Below are 16168 nucleotides of genomic sequence, written 5' to 3' on the forward strand. Positions count from 1 at the left end.
TCCGTGAAATTGATTGAACCTTTAAAGGGCTACCAAGAAAAATTATAAAGCGGCTTGGGGTGTAGTATACCCACCATACTTTTAGAAATGGTTTTAATTTGTATAAAAATGATCCTATATAACATTGTGTATAAAGGATTACTTTGTCTTTCAAAAATCAAATATTACAAAACAAGATTAAACATTGCAATTTCACCTTGGCCATGATAGCTGATAAACAAGTTCCTATAAAGGATCTCTTAAAGAACTTTTGTTATAAAAAAACACTATTCAAGTTTCAATTTTTATTGGTCAGTGGGTTTTAAAAATTAAACAAATTCAGATATAGTAGTCATATATACAATAGGTTTAGCTTAGCAGTTATTGAATTTAGCATATATGTAGTTTCAAATCTGACAATGATAAAATTGTATCTCCAACCATGCAATTGTATTGTTTTGTACCGTCTGGATTTATAAAACAATATCATAATTGTAATTTGTTTTTTTTTATCTACACTCTTTGTGTAAAAGAGGAGGAGGCCCTAAAAGGTGTTCTTACAAAAACTGGACCACTAAAAAAGAAAAAAATAAATCTTTAAAATCTTAAACTAACCAATTCTGTGTGAATAATTAATAAACTTATAATAATTGTAACAGTATATACATATAGTGTAGATAAAAAAAAGTGTGGCTATAAAGAAATTTAGTTTCCCTTATGGTCATTTACAACACCAACAACCAGGTCAAAGTGAGAATAAATTAAAACTAGGTTTCCAAGCATTTAGTAGTCACAATAAATATATATATAAATTTATGATGCTGATGGAGACAACACTTGTGTCACTCCACTTGTATCTAATGACATTCTACTAGTGCCAGTGTACTGCACATCATCCTCATCTAAGGCTTCTCGGATTCTCTGTTTATATATCTCACTATCAGGATTGTTCTCCTGATTTCGACATCTATCCAATTTCTTTTCGATGGCTCTTACTCTTTCACGAGCAGGACTCTCAACCATTTTAACCATTGATCTTATTTTTCTAACGGCTTCTATTAAAATTGCTAACTTATCAGGTCCAGCATCTCTAAACAACATATCAGTCACATAACTATCCAGGTTCTCTTGTTCTTTACTGGCTGCATGCAACACAGCTGCTAATGCTATTTGTGAAGGAGCATACAAAAGACAAGCATCAGTGAGAAAGACTTTTTCTAGAAACTCATCAATTCCTGAACGTAACCGCTCTGGGTTTGCCAGAGAGCATCTTGTCTTAATGTCAATAAGGAAACCCTCAACAGGGCGGAAAGGGTTGTGGACAGTCAAGTGATAATTTAACTGCTGCATTAGAAGTAATTCATTATTTAAAATAATATCAGAAGCTTTTTCTCTGTCACCTTTAATGTTAGCAACAAATTGTCCAATGGATACATTAAATTCTTCTACTTTGCATGCTAAATAGACACATGTAGCGAGAATTTCTTTGGGATGATAGTCCATAGAAGAATTGTAAAGATAGAAACGTTTGAAGTAATGAAACGCTGTACCAATAACGCCTTTAGGCATAGGAGGCTGGAATCTTTTACAGAATTCTTTTAAATGAAGCTCATACTGCTTTAATAAAAGTCTTTCCTCTTCTGGAGATAAAAAATAATTGTAACGTTGTTGTTCATCTAAGTTCTGTCCATGTCTTGAAATAAACTCTAAGTTGTGCTTTTCTCGATGACATGCTAACTCATTTTCGTCACTAAATGTCCAAAACTTTCTTTGTGAGCTAGTTGAAAACATATTTCCAATAAGAGAAGCCTTAAAAACTTAAGCACAATACATACATGTATTTTTAAACTCATAGAACAGTTAAACATTAAACTGTTGTAGTCTTTATAGGATCAGACACAGACTAGAAAGACAACAACAATGATGCAGGAATGTAGGGTGTTCGGACGAATATTTTCCACCACAGACACCTAATATAGTGAAAAGAGACAAGACTAATAACGAATGAAGTTTTTTGTCTCAGGCAGCAAAGTTTATACTCTGTATTTTAATGCTTCCTAACTCACGTTAGATTTCTTTTCTCCCACGTTAAATTTTATGAATTTATTTGTGTAGATCTCTTGTTCGATTCATTATTTTAATTTTTTTCTTAAACATAAAAATTAAAATAAAAAATTAATTTAAAGAAAAGTCTAATTAGACCTTTTTAATCATTGTATTTTTTATTAAGAATAATACTAATTGGTATTAAACCTTAAAAATTAAATTATATTCGTCTCATTATCTTGAAACCAAAATGTTTGAAGGTTTCACTTCTACCACGTGTGCTCACATGTTTTTAAGTTATGTTAAGATTGAAATCGTTTAGTCATATCATCGAGATCGATTTAAAAGTCTGATGTTGTGATGTAGTGAATTGTGAAGGATATTGCCGTTTTAACTTCTAATGCTGGTTCCCGAACTTTCACAAGGCGCCTCGTTGAGGCCCCCGCCCGAATTTTGGTGTGCCTACTAATATTGACAATGCCTTGCGTTAATATCACAAAAAAAATTATGTCATATCATACCGGTATAAATAATATTAAATATAAGTTTTATCTTTCTTAGGCGCTTACGAAAAGCCGCGCCTTAATGATGTTTTTAATTTACTAAAAAAATTATATGGAAGCCATACACAAATCGCACTTCCCCTCTTCAAAATTGTAGGAGGAAAAATATTAGTATAATAAATTTGTATATCACGTTGCCGTCGTACGATATACATATCAAATACATCGTACATCGTACGGAAAATCTATTAGGCTGGTCGACATCAATGTATATCAGTCGCAGCCAACTAGCTTATCAAACAGCTAGGCAATGAATCGATGACGTTTCACTTTCGTTCACACTCATTTCACGTTTACTTGCCTAGCCTGTTAACTGTTAATTTAAATTTATTTCCACTTTTTGCCACTCTCAAACTCGAAAGGAAACTCTTCAAACTATCAATATGGCGTCGGCAAACCACTACTTTGATGGTGTTTTCCAAAGAATCATGAAAAATAACAAGTAAAATTGAGAGTGTAGCGACAATAATAATATGAATTTAAGCAATTTTATTTTAAAAGTAATATAATTTATGTCATACGTTTTATCTGTTTTATTTCTGCCAAATAATGATTCTATCGTACGAATGGCCTAAGCATTAGCCATCCAGTTTATTAAATGTTGTAACAAACGCTACGGCTGAATATCTTTCAGGCCCTTAGGTTAACGGCGCCGTTTAGTTAAACAGCTAGGCTGTTAATTGAACGGCTGATTAAGCTAGCTGGCTGCGACTGATATACATTGATGTCGACCAGCCTAATAGATTTTCCGATATTTTTTAATCTATATACGATTTGTACCACATATTGACATATTACTTAGTCTGTGCTGAAATCTGAATTTATGATTGAAAAATTAAAAGGAATTAGGTGCTGACTACTAAGTACTGACTGAGAACAGTTTCTGTCGTATTACATAGAATTTTTACAAAACGAATTTATTTTAATTAGTTAAAATAATGTCGCGACCAGGTGATCGACCAAATCAAGCTCAAACCTATAAATTGGTAGTTGTCGGCGGTGGAGGTGTAGGAAAAAGTGCTATTACAATACAATTTATACAGGTATTTTTATATATCTTTACACCACCTACGATACGAAGTCTTATTTTCTTATTGCTGGTATTCACATCAATTTGTCTATTATCTCAAGAAATAGAAATAAATTGTCAAAATTTGATGCTTTAAGATATTTATGGGTTCGTGCATAACATTTATTCATCAATATAAATAGCATAATGGGTGCCTGTGTTTTTGTCAAGGTAAAGCATTAAAGACGCCGCCCACTAGTGTAAATTCATGACTAGATTTCTACATAATTTTCATTATCAATGCACATGTGAGAAATTCTTCGAATATTCTTACATCTTTAAAGGAAAACGTGTGTTGGTTACATATTAACGTGTGTGCGTAATTAAACACTTTATTTGTAGTATATATGGTTTTCATATTCACATGTTAAATTACACTTAGAGAAAATGATTTAAATATAAATCTAGTGACTCAGTGTGTAGATGGTAGTTTTTCCTGATTTCAGAGCTATTTTGTAACTGACTATGATCCTACTATTGAGGACAGCTACACAAAGCAATGTGTTATTGATGATATTCCTGCAAAACTTGATAGTAAGTAGATAAGTTATAGTTGTTAACAAGCAGATTAATTTATATTCAATTCTTTATGTAATCAAACCAAAATCATTTTAGGCGAATTTGATTATATATGGCCTATTAATTATATTTATACATGCTCTTATATTTAATAATACATGGTATAAAGTAGATTTTGATCTTGCAATTCCTTGATTTACTTTATAGTCCTTGACACTGCCGGGCAAGAAGAATTTAGTGCAATGCGAGAACAATATATGAGGTCAGGAGAAGGCTTCCTACTTGTTTTCTCAGTGGCTGACCATGCCAGTTTTGATGAGCTTTTTAAGTTCCATAAACAAATTTTACGTGTAAAAGATCGGGATGAATTTCCTATGCTGATGGTTGGAAACAAGGCTGATTTGGAAAGCCAGAGAGTGGTAAGATATAGTTAATTATTTCATACACATATACATAAATATTCTGTTTTTTAAAGTAGTGCTTTGTAAAAGGCTTCTTTCACTCCTATCTATTTCATGTTGTAGATCCCGGTTATAGCCATTTTATTGTATGAGTTTAATTTATATATCCTCCAATGATTTTCTTGAAGATTGCCCCTAATAATTTTTTTTTAATTTATTGTGCCACTTTTAACAAGTAATACAATTATTACAGGTTACATTAGATGAAGCACAATCTCTATCCCGCCAACTCAAGATACCATACATTGAGTGCAGTGCCAAGGCTCGTATGAATGTTGACCAGGCCTTCCATGAGCTTGTGAGACTTGTTAGAAGATTCCAGGAAGCAGAGAGAATTCACATTAAGTCAGAGCATAGAAACAAGAAGAAGAAATGCACTATCTTGTAATAAACTCAAAATTGGGTGAGGATTGCAGCTATGAAATAGTAAATATCAAAAACATTTAGTCTGCAAAGATTTAGATTCACACATTTGCTGCTTTGCTTAATTTTTGCTATTCCTTTTTTAAAATTTGTTTCTCTTCAATTTTGACTTTGAAACTTGATTTATTAATAAAAATCTAGGTTTATCTTCTAATTTATTAATTTATGTAAAGATCCAACTAGTAAGCAATTAGTTGTAATTCTGTGATTTACAAATCACATTTTTTGTGTTATTTCTTTGATACAAACCTCTTTTTTGTTAATTGTTGTCATTAAGTATAAGTTATGTACCTCTTCATTTGCAAGCCTCTGTTATTAGTTTTATGTAAGTTAATTCATAAAGGTATTTAAACATTAGTTTCTGCCGCTGTATTGAAAAACCAATGCCAATTACATAATTTGGCTGACACCTAACAAAGTACTCTAAAGTCTACTTAAAAATATGTGGTGTATTTACACTTAATATTATAATTGAGATCAGATTCACTATGGAAGTTTTGTAATGAGCATGCTGGGAAAAACCCTGTCAAAATTATTGAAAAATGTTCAATCAAGCAAACTAATTTACATGCCAGAGATTTGTGGCACTAGATCTCTCTTATGAGCAAGGAATTGTTGGTCTTATTTTATGGAAGGATATGTTATGCTGTTTAAGTCAAACTGCACAAATAGCTGTAGAAAATATCATTCTGGATCACATCTAAGTGGTAAAATTTAACTTTTAAGCAACAAGTCTCAAATTCTATGTGACCTCAATTTCTTTCTTTAAAATCAGTTTTGTATGTAACATTGATATTGTATCTTAATGTTTATATTATGGTCATGGTTTTTATTATGTCTCGAAACCAAAAACTAATTTTTATACATTCATATAGGTCAGCTCTCAATAGACATCTAAAGATAGAATTTTCTTGTATATTATTTAAAAAATACATTAAAACACTCTTAGAACAACATATTCCGTTCAGATGTCTATTTTGAGCTTTTGTTGTTTTCACATTCTCGTAAAACGAGTGTTTTCCGATTTGAAATTTTTTACAATTTCATTGTTATATTAGTTTTTACACCAAAGTTATACATTTTGTACATTGTTAACACGAGAATGTAAATACGACGTTAGTGTAAGTTTTGTATTTATTAACAATTGTGTTTTCAATGTTTTGTGTTTGTCAAATAAACAGACCTCATGGAGCATATTATGCATCATTGATAACAGTCTTGGCTCTATAAACCAGTTCTAATGAAAAATTTAAAATCTCTTTTCTCTGGTGCATATATATATAGCATATATTCAGCATCAAAACATTGGAAATAAAGTATACTAAACATAATTAACAATATTAACATCTAGTGTATTAGTATTTAGAAGAAATCATATATTTTTATATTATTTGTTTTTAGGTTTTTTTTGCTAAGCGTCAATTTACGTACATAGATTTTGATAAACGTTTACAATATTTAGTATAAAAGCTATATTTGGCGGTTTTAACGTTACAAATGTACGCACATTATTTGCTAGCTTTGTTTTTAGTGTTTTCCGTTACAGTACCTGTTTATCTTGTAAAAGATCTAAAAGCTGATGTAATTAGTTCAATCGACATCCCCTGGTATCAAAACGCCGCCATTGAAATCTTAATATGATGCAAAAAAAAATTGATTGTTTATCTTATTAATGAAGCATAAACAAAATGTAAGACAAGTGTTCTGTTTTTAACTCAATTTTGTACTGTGTAATTTATATGTTTTACGGAATTGAGAGCTAATGTAGTCTAAATATCATTTTCAGTTTTAAAATCTTCATATTTTGAATATTGTTAAAGCAAATGTACTAATTACATTTGCTTTTATATCATGTTGTGAAACATCTACTATGTGGGGCATTGTAATAGTAAATATCATAGACAACCTCTCTTGAAATGGCAAAAAATCTCGATTATAACATGCCAAATATATTTTTTACTTAAAGGCTGCTAAAACATTGTCTATGTTATACCATATTCCATTAGTGTAAAAATGACATTTTGCTGTGGATTTCATGAAAATGCTGTGATATTTTAATATCAACAGTCATTTTTATATAAAAATTAAAAGAGCTTTAACTAAGGCGAGAATGTCTTACTGTTGTTAAGGGCATATAATATTATGTAATTGTAGTAATAAAGTAACATGAAAAGATAAGTCTTTTATTTACAATAATATATGTTAGTTTACTTATTGCTTAAAGTAGCACAATTTTGTTTTGAAAAATGTATGGTAAAGAGTGATGTTACTTTGTATGTAAAGGACTAAGGGTGTAGAAAAACAACAAAAAATATACTATCACGATTCAGCGTTTATTAACATAATATATAAATAATTCTAGGTGTTGTAGAATGTACATGGATTCTAGAGACAGAATAATTTAATATCTAGAATGTTTGTGTTCGTGTTCATGAAATCTAGAATGTTCACTTGCGTGCCATAGCTGCCAGGTCTGCAATGCAGCGGTCCAAGGTCTGTTTCTCTTGATCAGGAGTAATAGCCTTACTGACATTGGTGATAACCCAGTCAACGAGAAGCTTCTGTTCAAAGCGGCGTTCGAGCGCTGCCTTCTCGAGTTGGAAATCCAGTCGTTTCTTGACCTATTTGCATTATTAAAGATTTGATAACAATAAACAATATTCTATAAATTATTGAGCAGTGTCGGCCTAGTGGCTTCAGCATGCTACTCTAATCCCTGAGGTCAATCCCCGGCTGTAGACCAATGGATTTTCTGTCTATGTGCACATTTAACATTAGCTCGAATGGTGAAGGAAAATGTGAGGAAACCAGCTTGCCTAAGACTCAAAAAGTCGACGGCGTGCGTCAGGACAAAAGGATGATCACTAACTTGTGTTTTTGATTAACAAATGATCATAAAACAGATACAGAAATCAGAGGCCCAGACCTAAAAAGGTAGCACCATTGATTTATTTTATTTTTAAATTCTATCAATTACAATCTTAGCCATAGGCTTTCTTCAATTCTGTATTGCAAATAAGAAACCAGATATGTAGTAAGAAAATTTTAAGAACATTGGTGTCTTGACAATTCTCTAACAAGATTTCCTGCAAGATTGATTGTTTACCAGGCATCAATTAAGTTTCTGAATAATAATTTTACTATACACTAATTGAAATACAAACGAGAAATATTTTTATATAATAAGAATGCATTATTAAAGCACATTTGTATTGTAAATGTCTTATTACCTCCTGGTAGGTATTCATGAGGCGTTCACGGTAAGCAGCTTCTAACTGTAGAAGTACATTTTCTTTCTTAGCCTGAATAAGCAGTTCCTGGCCTTGGGCACGCCATTGAGCATCCTTTTCTGTTGCAATACTCTCTTCCAGTGTTTTTATGGTGTCTACTCTTCCTTGGTTAAGGTCAGTTTCTATTTGCTAAAATAATAATTTATCAATCGGTTTAAAAGAAAAACAATTTGGTAACGTAATTTTATTGTATATTGCATTTAAAAAGTAGTTTTTTTGGTATAATTTTTTTATTATTAACACTTACATCAACTTCCTTGTCCAGCCAAGATGCAACTTTAGGGCCAAACTTAGTGGTAGCATAATAGACCATAATAAAAATGGAAAGACCAGTATAGTATTCATGTTCCATTACATAGATTTCTTTGCTGAACAGGTATGTTACTAGACCAGCACCAAATGTGTATGGTCCTGTCACTCCTGTTTTTGAATGGAAGAATTGAAACCTGAAATTTATTGTATAGTTTTAGTGAAATGTTAAAAATACAGCTTGGTTTCCATATATTTCAAATTTCTGTGCTAATAACTTTGGATTTTGAATAGGTAAGGAAGTTTTTTACACATTCTTTTGTAAAAAAATAATAATAGGATGCACACCATTCTTCTGGGATGAAGCCAAGCCTAACTTTGCCAGGTTCACCTCTCACAGGTCTAGGGAAGTTCTTCTCATCCCGTACTCCACAGGCATCAGTGGCCGAAGTGCGAGCTACAAGGGCTGTGGGGGCTGACTGCCGGGCCACTACTGAAATTAAAAGATTAAGTGTTTAGGTTTTAATCCACAAAAAGAATTTTTAACGTAATTCAGTCGGAAGAGTGTCTAAAGCAGTAAAAAACACAATCTTATAGGTACCGAGAATATTCTCATTATGAGCTGATAAAGGTTAGCTACTATATGAAATATTATTTGATTTATGGACATAATAGTACTAATTTTCAAATTACAAATAGTTTCTTTATATCATCTTTGTTTTCTAATAGAACTTTTAAAATAAGAATAATCTAAAACACTAGGTAGGGTCTTGTCAAATGATTACATAAACCTGCGCACTAAGGTTAATAATAATTTTGTGTTTATGTATTAAGTTATTGTAACTAATACTTTATTATAAATCATACCTGAACGCAAAGCCACGCGAGATAGCATATTTTTATGCTTAATTTTCAAATAATTTGAATTTTTCCGACAGTCTCCTCAATAAAGTACTTTGCGTTAGAGATGTTCCAAGTTTCAACTTCCAATAGTCGCTTGACTGTTAATCGTAATTCGATCACAGATTAAAAATCAAAAATAATATATATATGGTTTCCAATCCAGTACGTTGTATGCTCATGCTATAATTATGATTTAAAAACGTTTATAATATCAAAATTATTCATTATTTTTATTTTATATATCAATAGTGTTGAATAAAATTTTATTTATTGTAACTAGCAAGTATCTTCTGCAGACTGTAATATTGATCTTTTGTGTTTTTCCACCATTATACGGATGATTTTGCAACAAACTCTTAACGGCCAAAAAAATTCAAGAATATAATTTTAATACGCGTTGCAGTTTAAATTGTGCAAATAGAAACACAATGGCAAATATGAACAATATTATGAAGATGATGGTTAGTTATCAAAGTAGAATACTTCTCATAATTATAAAATTTAGTTTTATTATTTTACACCTACTTTAGATATTTAAATAAATATATTGTTCCCTATATCCCTTTACGACGAATGGAAATTGCTTAAGATTTGTAAGAGAAAAGTATACAAACTAATTAAGTAGTTTTTTTTTATGAAACGTTCCCACCCGTCATGTCAATTAGGCTATTCTGTTGACATATTGACATTTATAAAATTATTTGATTGTCAGATCAGTATTCGGTACAAATAAAAACTAAAATGAACGATGCTGTACGAATGTTTGCAGTATAGAATACTAAAAAGTGGAAAATTAATATTGTTCTTCTCAATATGGGGCTAATTACATCCTGTTGTAAACCCTCAGCATCAGATGTATTGACTCCAGATACAGTAAGTGTATTCAAAAGTGACTCAAAATAAAATTTTAGTATGTTAATAAGTATCCCTTCTAAATTTTTCCCAACATAAAACCAGTTTAAAATGTAATACATAATCAAATTTACGAGAACAAGTATAAAATGGCAAATTGTTTTTCTTATATGCATGCTTTTTAAAAAATATGTTAGAATAGGATTAGGATAATTTTTTCGAATAATATTTTTCTGTATACCTTATTATTTGAATGGCACGATTTTTTCACCGTTCCCCTCATCAATTTTTTCTTTTTATTTACTGTATTTGAAGATGATAAACATGAGCTGTCACTTCTTAAGTTTTTGTGTGCAAATTCCCATGCCAACTCCAACCCATGTTGGCCCATGTTAACCCCAAAAGGCCAGTCCCTGCATTTTGACAGCTCCTGTACTTCTATATTTAACATTAAAACTTATGTTTATATATTATTTATTTATATTTATATAAATATATCGATAGGAAACACGACGTCGTCAACAAGTCGAAGCAGCTGAACGTCGTCGTGTTCAAGAAGAGGCCAGGGGTGTAAAAGATCCAAATAGGGTGAAAAGAATGCAACAACGATCTGAAGAGATGGAACAAAGAGAACAAGAGTTACAAAAGCAGGGTGGAGCTACTCTAAAGGTAAATCTACAACAATAACAACAACAACAACAATACATTTATGAAAATATTTAGTGTGCATGAAAGTAGTAATCACTATTATAAGACTTCCAATGTAGATTAAAATTTGTATATAGACTATAGATAGAATTACTTTCAATATCATCATATGTTTAGTAGAAGCATAATTGATAAGTAAATAATAAACTTATGTCTAAAGCTGTTCACTACGGGTAAGATTCTGAGTTGCTACAAAGCTATAAGTATTTTGCCTATTGTATGACTAAGTCATAGTTAGGTAGAATTATTGTAGTGGTTGAAAATTTGAAAGACCTTACCACCCATTTTTTCAAACCAGGATGTAATCTCATCTATAATGCCTATAAATGTTTCCATTCATAAAATATCACAAGATGAAAAGATAAAATAAAAGAATTTGTATTTTTCAACCCAATAAGAATTCTTTGTTCAGTGGTGGACCATTAAGTATTTCCTAGGATACCCATTCACGATTTTACCTGTACCAATGTACCTAAGCATAATAAAGCTAATGTACTCCTTTTTTTCAGTGGTCAGCTGACTGAGATCAGGCCCAAAGTGGGCCTAGCAGAGCGAACCCGAATGAAAAATATAAATACAAAAATTAAGCTAGGTATCATTAATGTGCTATCTCTATTCATCTATTTTGTATATTTCTACACAATAGTCTATGCCTATGACGTGACCAATTTTTCGATGCTATTCTATACACCCCACAACATTTATACTTAAGAGCTTTTGTGTATATTATGGTGAATAATTTATTGAAATATATTCTGTAATACATAATTTATATTTCTAGTTATAAAATATAAATGTCTATTAGATAAGAGTAATGTAATATATGCTATGAGATGTGTTATGTATGTCATACCTTTGATTTTATTAAAGTGTACTTGTTCAAAAAAATATTAAAATAAAGGATTTTATTTCATTCTTGTTGAAAAGTGAACAGTGTTGGCTTAGTGGCTTCGGCGTACGACTCTCATCCCTGGGGTAGTAGGTTCGTTTCCCGGCTGCACCAATCGATTCCCTTTCTATGTGCGCATTTAACATTCGCTTCAACAGTAAAGGGAAATATCTTGAGGAAATCAATGAATATGTTGTCATCATGTCAACATGTCCCTAGTTAGATTTGTTGAAGTTATACTTCTTTTGGTGCGTAAGGGCTCATTCAGACGAACGGCACGCGCCAACTGCAAGCGTCGACAGCTGCCGTCGACTACCGTTAACGACAGTCGTCTGTGCGTCGACAGCAAGCGCCAACGTGTCGGCGGCAGCCGTCGACGTTTGTCGACGCTTGCAGTTGTAGAGTGCCACGACCGCCATTTTGTCAGTCGACTGCAAATAGTCCAAGAGTGCGCAAGCGTCGCGACTCGCGTGTCCACACAAGAGCTCCAGTGAACAGATTGATATTAAATTGTTGATAGTTGCAGTAATAAAAAGAGCTTGTATTTGGAATAATAAATTACGAGACTATAGTAACAAAATAATAAAAAACAGGGCACGGGCGGCTGTGTGTTGTTGACATTCGAAAATAATTGAAAAAAATATTTTTGTTTCTTGGTATACGTGGATAGTGTAAAAAACCATCTTGTTCTCTGTACATCAATATTTCTTCAACCCATAATGAACGTGTCTGTCTTCTTCACTTATGTCGGCGACGACGGCGAAGTAGAAGCAATAACAGTGTTTCTTCATCGGAAGCCATTTTGCAACTGGCTCCCTGTCTATATTAGTTACGTAGCACGCAATAACTGCAAGCATAAAAACCCATCGACGGCTGCCGCCGAAACGTTGACGTCTGCCATCGACGCGCTAACGACTGCCGTCGAATGCCGTTGACGGCAGTCGACGGCCAGTCGACGCTTGCAGTTGGCGCGTGCCGTTCGTCTGAATGGGCCCTTAGTGAAAAATGAGAGTAAATTTTTACGATGCGCGCGCACACGGTCACCAAAAACCGACAGCCTGTTGTTAGGCGTTAGCATAGTCAAAATTTTAAAATAAAAATGTCCATTTCTTTAATTGTGTAGAAATATATTATTTGTGATATTTAAATAAACTTTATTTATCTTGATAATGCGTCATAATAAAACTTTCAATGTATTAAATACCTTTTTTTCCATTGTTAGAGTCGTTTTTTCTGCAAACGTAGAATAAGGCGAAAGATAAAATTTTCTAAAAGATTTTTATCTTGTTACGCCAAAGAAGTATAACTTCTAACACGTGTACATAAGTACACCTCAGGTTTTTTTTCTATGTGATTTTTTCAAATGTACATTTGTTTCACAGGTGCATGCAACATAGACACTATAAATGTTAAAGAAAATAAATATAGTCTATTTTTTAAAGTTTGAAATAACATGTTTTGAAAAATATACTAAGTCAACACTCTCAAGAAATGTTAGTTTTATACACGCAGAGATTTTCTTCCATCATTTCGTCATAAACATCAAAATAAATGGCTGGCTGCGACAACACCACTATTTTAATAAGTATTACTGGCCACTTTGACCTCAAACATATCTCTCCTCTTTGGTTAGAAATTCAAAAGTTCATTTTTTTACAGCTATCTACTAGAGCATTTGTTTTCGAAAACCATATTTAATTTCCCGTTTTAAGTATTTTTTAATCTTTTATCGAGTACGAGTTCCGCCGTGGCCTTTAAACGGCTTGAAGGGTTAATGATGTGTATGGCGGCCGTATCGTAAAAGAAAATACAGTGCGTTTTGGTTCCAACATTTTCGTTACTGAAATTGTGAAAGCGGATCCATCGCAAACTACGTCTGAGCTGCCACGCTGTCAGTGATAAAACTGTATTAATCCACTTGAAGCAAATTGGGACACATCTTGAAAGGTACCTTACGAATTGAGTCAAGCAAATCGACAAACGAGCGTCGACTTCTGCGTTACAGTACTCAACCGGCACAATAAGGAAGGGATTTTAAATCAAATCATTATCTGTGATAAAAAGTGGAACCTGTACGATAATCGGAAGCGCTCATCGCAATGGCTGACCCAGCCGAACCTGCCAAGTCGTACTCCAAGCGAAAATTGATTCCGAAAAAGTTACTTGTGAGCGTTTGGTGGACTAGTGTTCAATATAACTTTCTAAAATATGACCAGACGATTACGGTAGATGTCTATTGTCAGCAACTGCGAACCATGATGGAAAAGCTAGCCCATTATTATTATTAAGCCTTTATTTCTGACACCCAGCAAAATATATTAACACTTATTTAAGTTACATAATAAAACTTATTTCTATTACTTAAATAAAACTTAATCTCATAATATAATAATAATAATATGACGCGTTTAGGTAATCAATGTGTCCTGTGACAGGCTGGAGGAGACTGCTAACATTTTTTCTGATGTTAGCTCTTCTCCGAATTGTGCCTCCTATTCTCTTTGTATCGTCTACCCATCTCTTGCTCTGTCTTGCTCTATTCCTGTTTCCATTGCGCGGTTTGCCATTATGTAATAATTTCTCTCGTCATGTGCCCGGTCCAGTGCCATTTCAATTGCCTTATTTTCTTTATAACGTCCTCTACTTTGTTCGTTGATCTTATCTCTTGTGCCGATGTCTCAGTGTTACACCCACCATGCTTCTTTCCATTCATCTTTGGCATGTTCTCAACTTTAGAAGAAGTTTCTGAGATAATGCCCAAGTCTGGCAGCCGTATGTGACACATGGTGAGATACATAAGTTGAACACCTTTTTCTTAGGTACCATTGGGAAGTCTTTACATTTAAGTACTTCCTTAAGGGACCAAAATCTCTTCCAGGCGCAAGAGACTTCTTTCTATCTCAAGATCTATTTAGTTATTAAATTATATTATTTGCCCTAGATATACGTAATGATCCATATATTCGAAAGCATCTTCGCGTATTTGTATGATAATGGTTTCTCTATTCGTCATTTTCGTTTTAGGTTTATTCATGGAAAGCCCAACCATCATGCTTACTTTTGTCAGCTGTTGCAGCATAGTTTGCAAGCGTCTTTCCGTTATCTGAAATGAGCACGAAATCGTCTGTGAATTTTAGGAGGTTAAGTTGTCTGTCGTTAATGTTTATGCCGACATTATCCCATTCCAAATGTCTAAATATATTCTGCAAAATGGCTGAAAAGAGTATTGGGGACAAAGGATCTCCGCACACCCCTGGCTATAGGAAATTCTTCACCCGTTGCTCTAGTTTTATTTAAGCCGTGCTACTTGTTAATTATTATTATTTCTAACTATACGTATGTATTTTTTGGGTATTCCTTGTTGTATTCAGGATCTCCAGAGGCAATCGTGTTTTATAGAGTAGGATGCTTTACTGTAATATACAAAAGCGATGTATAGGGCTTTACCGTATTCTATGCACTGTTGTATTAGCTGTTTTATAACATATATGTGATCCCCAGTTGAGAATCCAGCTCTGAATCCAGCTTTTTCTATGGGTTGTTATTCGTCCATTGAATTAATTGATCATTTTGGAGAAAACCTTATAGATATTGGACATGAGGCTTATAGGTCTATAGTTTTCTATGGTATTCCTGTCTCCCTTTTTGTGGAGCAGTGTAATTAAGTTCTTCGTTCAATGACAAGGTATGTATTCCCTATTTAGTATGGTGTTGATTAGTTCAGTAAGCTTTCTTAAGTTCTCTGGTGCTGCTGTTGATGCTTTGTGATCCGGTCCAGGCGCTGTGTGTTTTTTTGGCAATTGATTGTGTGTTGTAGTTTTCATTATACCTTTTCTTTTTGTTTGTTGTTTGCCTACGTTGTTCTTATATCAATAAGGTATCTATTGAGTTGTTTCTAAGAGCTTTTTTAACTCTTCCAGTCTTGTTTATGTGGTAGTTAAGTGCTTCTATATTTCTTTTCGTCCTTTCTTTTTAAATGTTATTACAAATTTTCTTACTTATTTCTGATATCAATTTTAGATATTGCTTGTTTTTTCCAAGCTAAGAGCCGTTTTCTTTGTTCCATTAGTTTTTGAGTTTCTTTTCCAATTGGTTTCTTGTTAATTTTTGGGGGATTGCGACATAGACTTCCAAGTATATCATTTACTTCATACGATATATTTTTCTTATATATTGTTTTTGACTTTGTTTTCAAATGTCAGGGATTTGTTTTACTA

At 32.7% G+C, this 16168-nt stretch overlaps 4 protein-coding genes across 5 annotated transcripts; 2 read left to right on the forward strand and 2 right to left on the reverse strand.

Annotated features, from left to right (window-relative positions):
• Nucleotides 1–269: 269 nt before the first annotated feature.
• LOC123710339 (cyclin-H) lies at nt 270–1897 on the reverse strand. Its single transcript, XM_045662163.1, has one exon. The coding sequence runs from the start codon at nt 1768–1770 to the stop codon at nt 793–795; it is 978 nt and encodes a 325-aa protein (XP_045518119.1). The 5' UTR covers nt 1771–1897; the 3' UTR covers nt 270–792.
• A 1506-nt stretch (nt 1898–3403) lies between these two features.
• Nucleotides 3404–5953, forward strand: LOC123709329 (ras-like protein 2). Its single transcript, XM_045660568.1, has 4 exons — nt 3404–3631; nt 4104–4191; nt 4384–4595; nt 4831–5953. The coding sequence occupies exons 1-4, from the start codon at nt 3527–3529 to the stop codon at nt 5023–5025; spliced, it is 600 nt and encodes a 199-aa protein (XP_045516524.1). The 5' UTR covers nt 3404–3526; the 3' UTR covers nt 5026–5953.
• A 1419-nt stretch (nt 5954–7372) lies between these two features.
• Nucleotides 7373–9616, reverse strand: LOC123709328 (ATP synthase subunit b, mitochondrial-like). Of its 2 annotated transcripts, none has more exons than XM_045660566.1 (5): nt 9467–9616; nt 8948–9092; nt 8598–8796; nt 8291–8479; nt 7373–7681 (listed from the first exon to the last, which is right to left on the reverse strand). In XM_045660566.1, the coding sequence occupies exons 1-5, from the start codon at nt 9492–9494 to the stop codon at nt 7508–7510; spliced, it is 735 nt and encodes a 244-aa protein (XP_045516522.1). In that variant the 5' UTR covers nt 9495–9616; the 3' UTR covers nt 7373–7507. The 2 variants fall into 2 exon arrangements, with proteins under 2 accessions (XP_045516522.1, XP_045516523.1); XM_045660567.1 differs by having other exon boundaries at nt 8948–9089; nt 9467–9598.
• Nucleotides 9617–10214: 598 nt separating this feature from the next.
• Nucleotides 10215–11945, forward strand: LOC123709330 (small VCP/p97-interacting protein). Its single transcript, XM_045660570.1, has 3 exons — nt 10215–10375; nt 10859–11023; nt 11572–11945. Exons 1-3 carry the CDS (start codon nt 10316–10318, stop codon nt 11584–11586), a joined length of 240 nt encoding a protein of 79 aa, XP_045516526.1. The 5' UTR covers nt 10215–10315; the 3' UTR covers nt 11587–11945.
• Nucleotides 11946–16168: the final 4223 nt, after the last annotated feature.

The sequence above is a fragment of the Pieris brassicae genome, chromosome 5 (genome assembly GCF_905147105.1).
Source record: "Pieris brassicae chromosome 5, ilPieBrab1.1, whole genome shotgun sequence".
NCBI lineage: Eukaryota > Metazoa > Arthropoda > Insecta > Lepidoptera > Pieridae > Pieris > Pieris brassicae.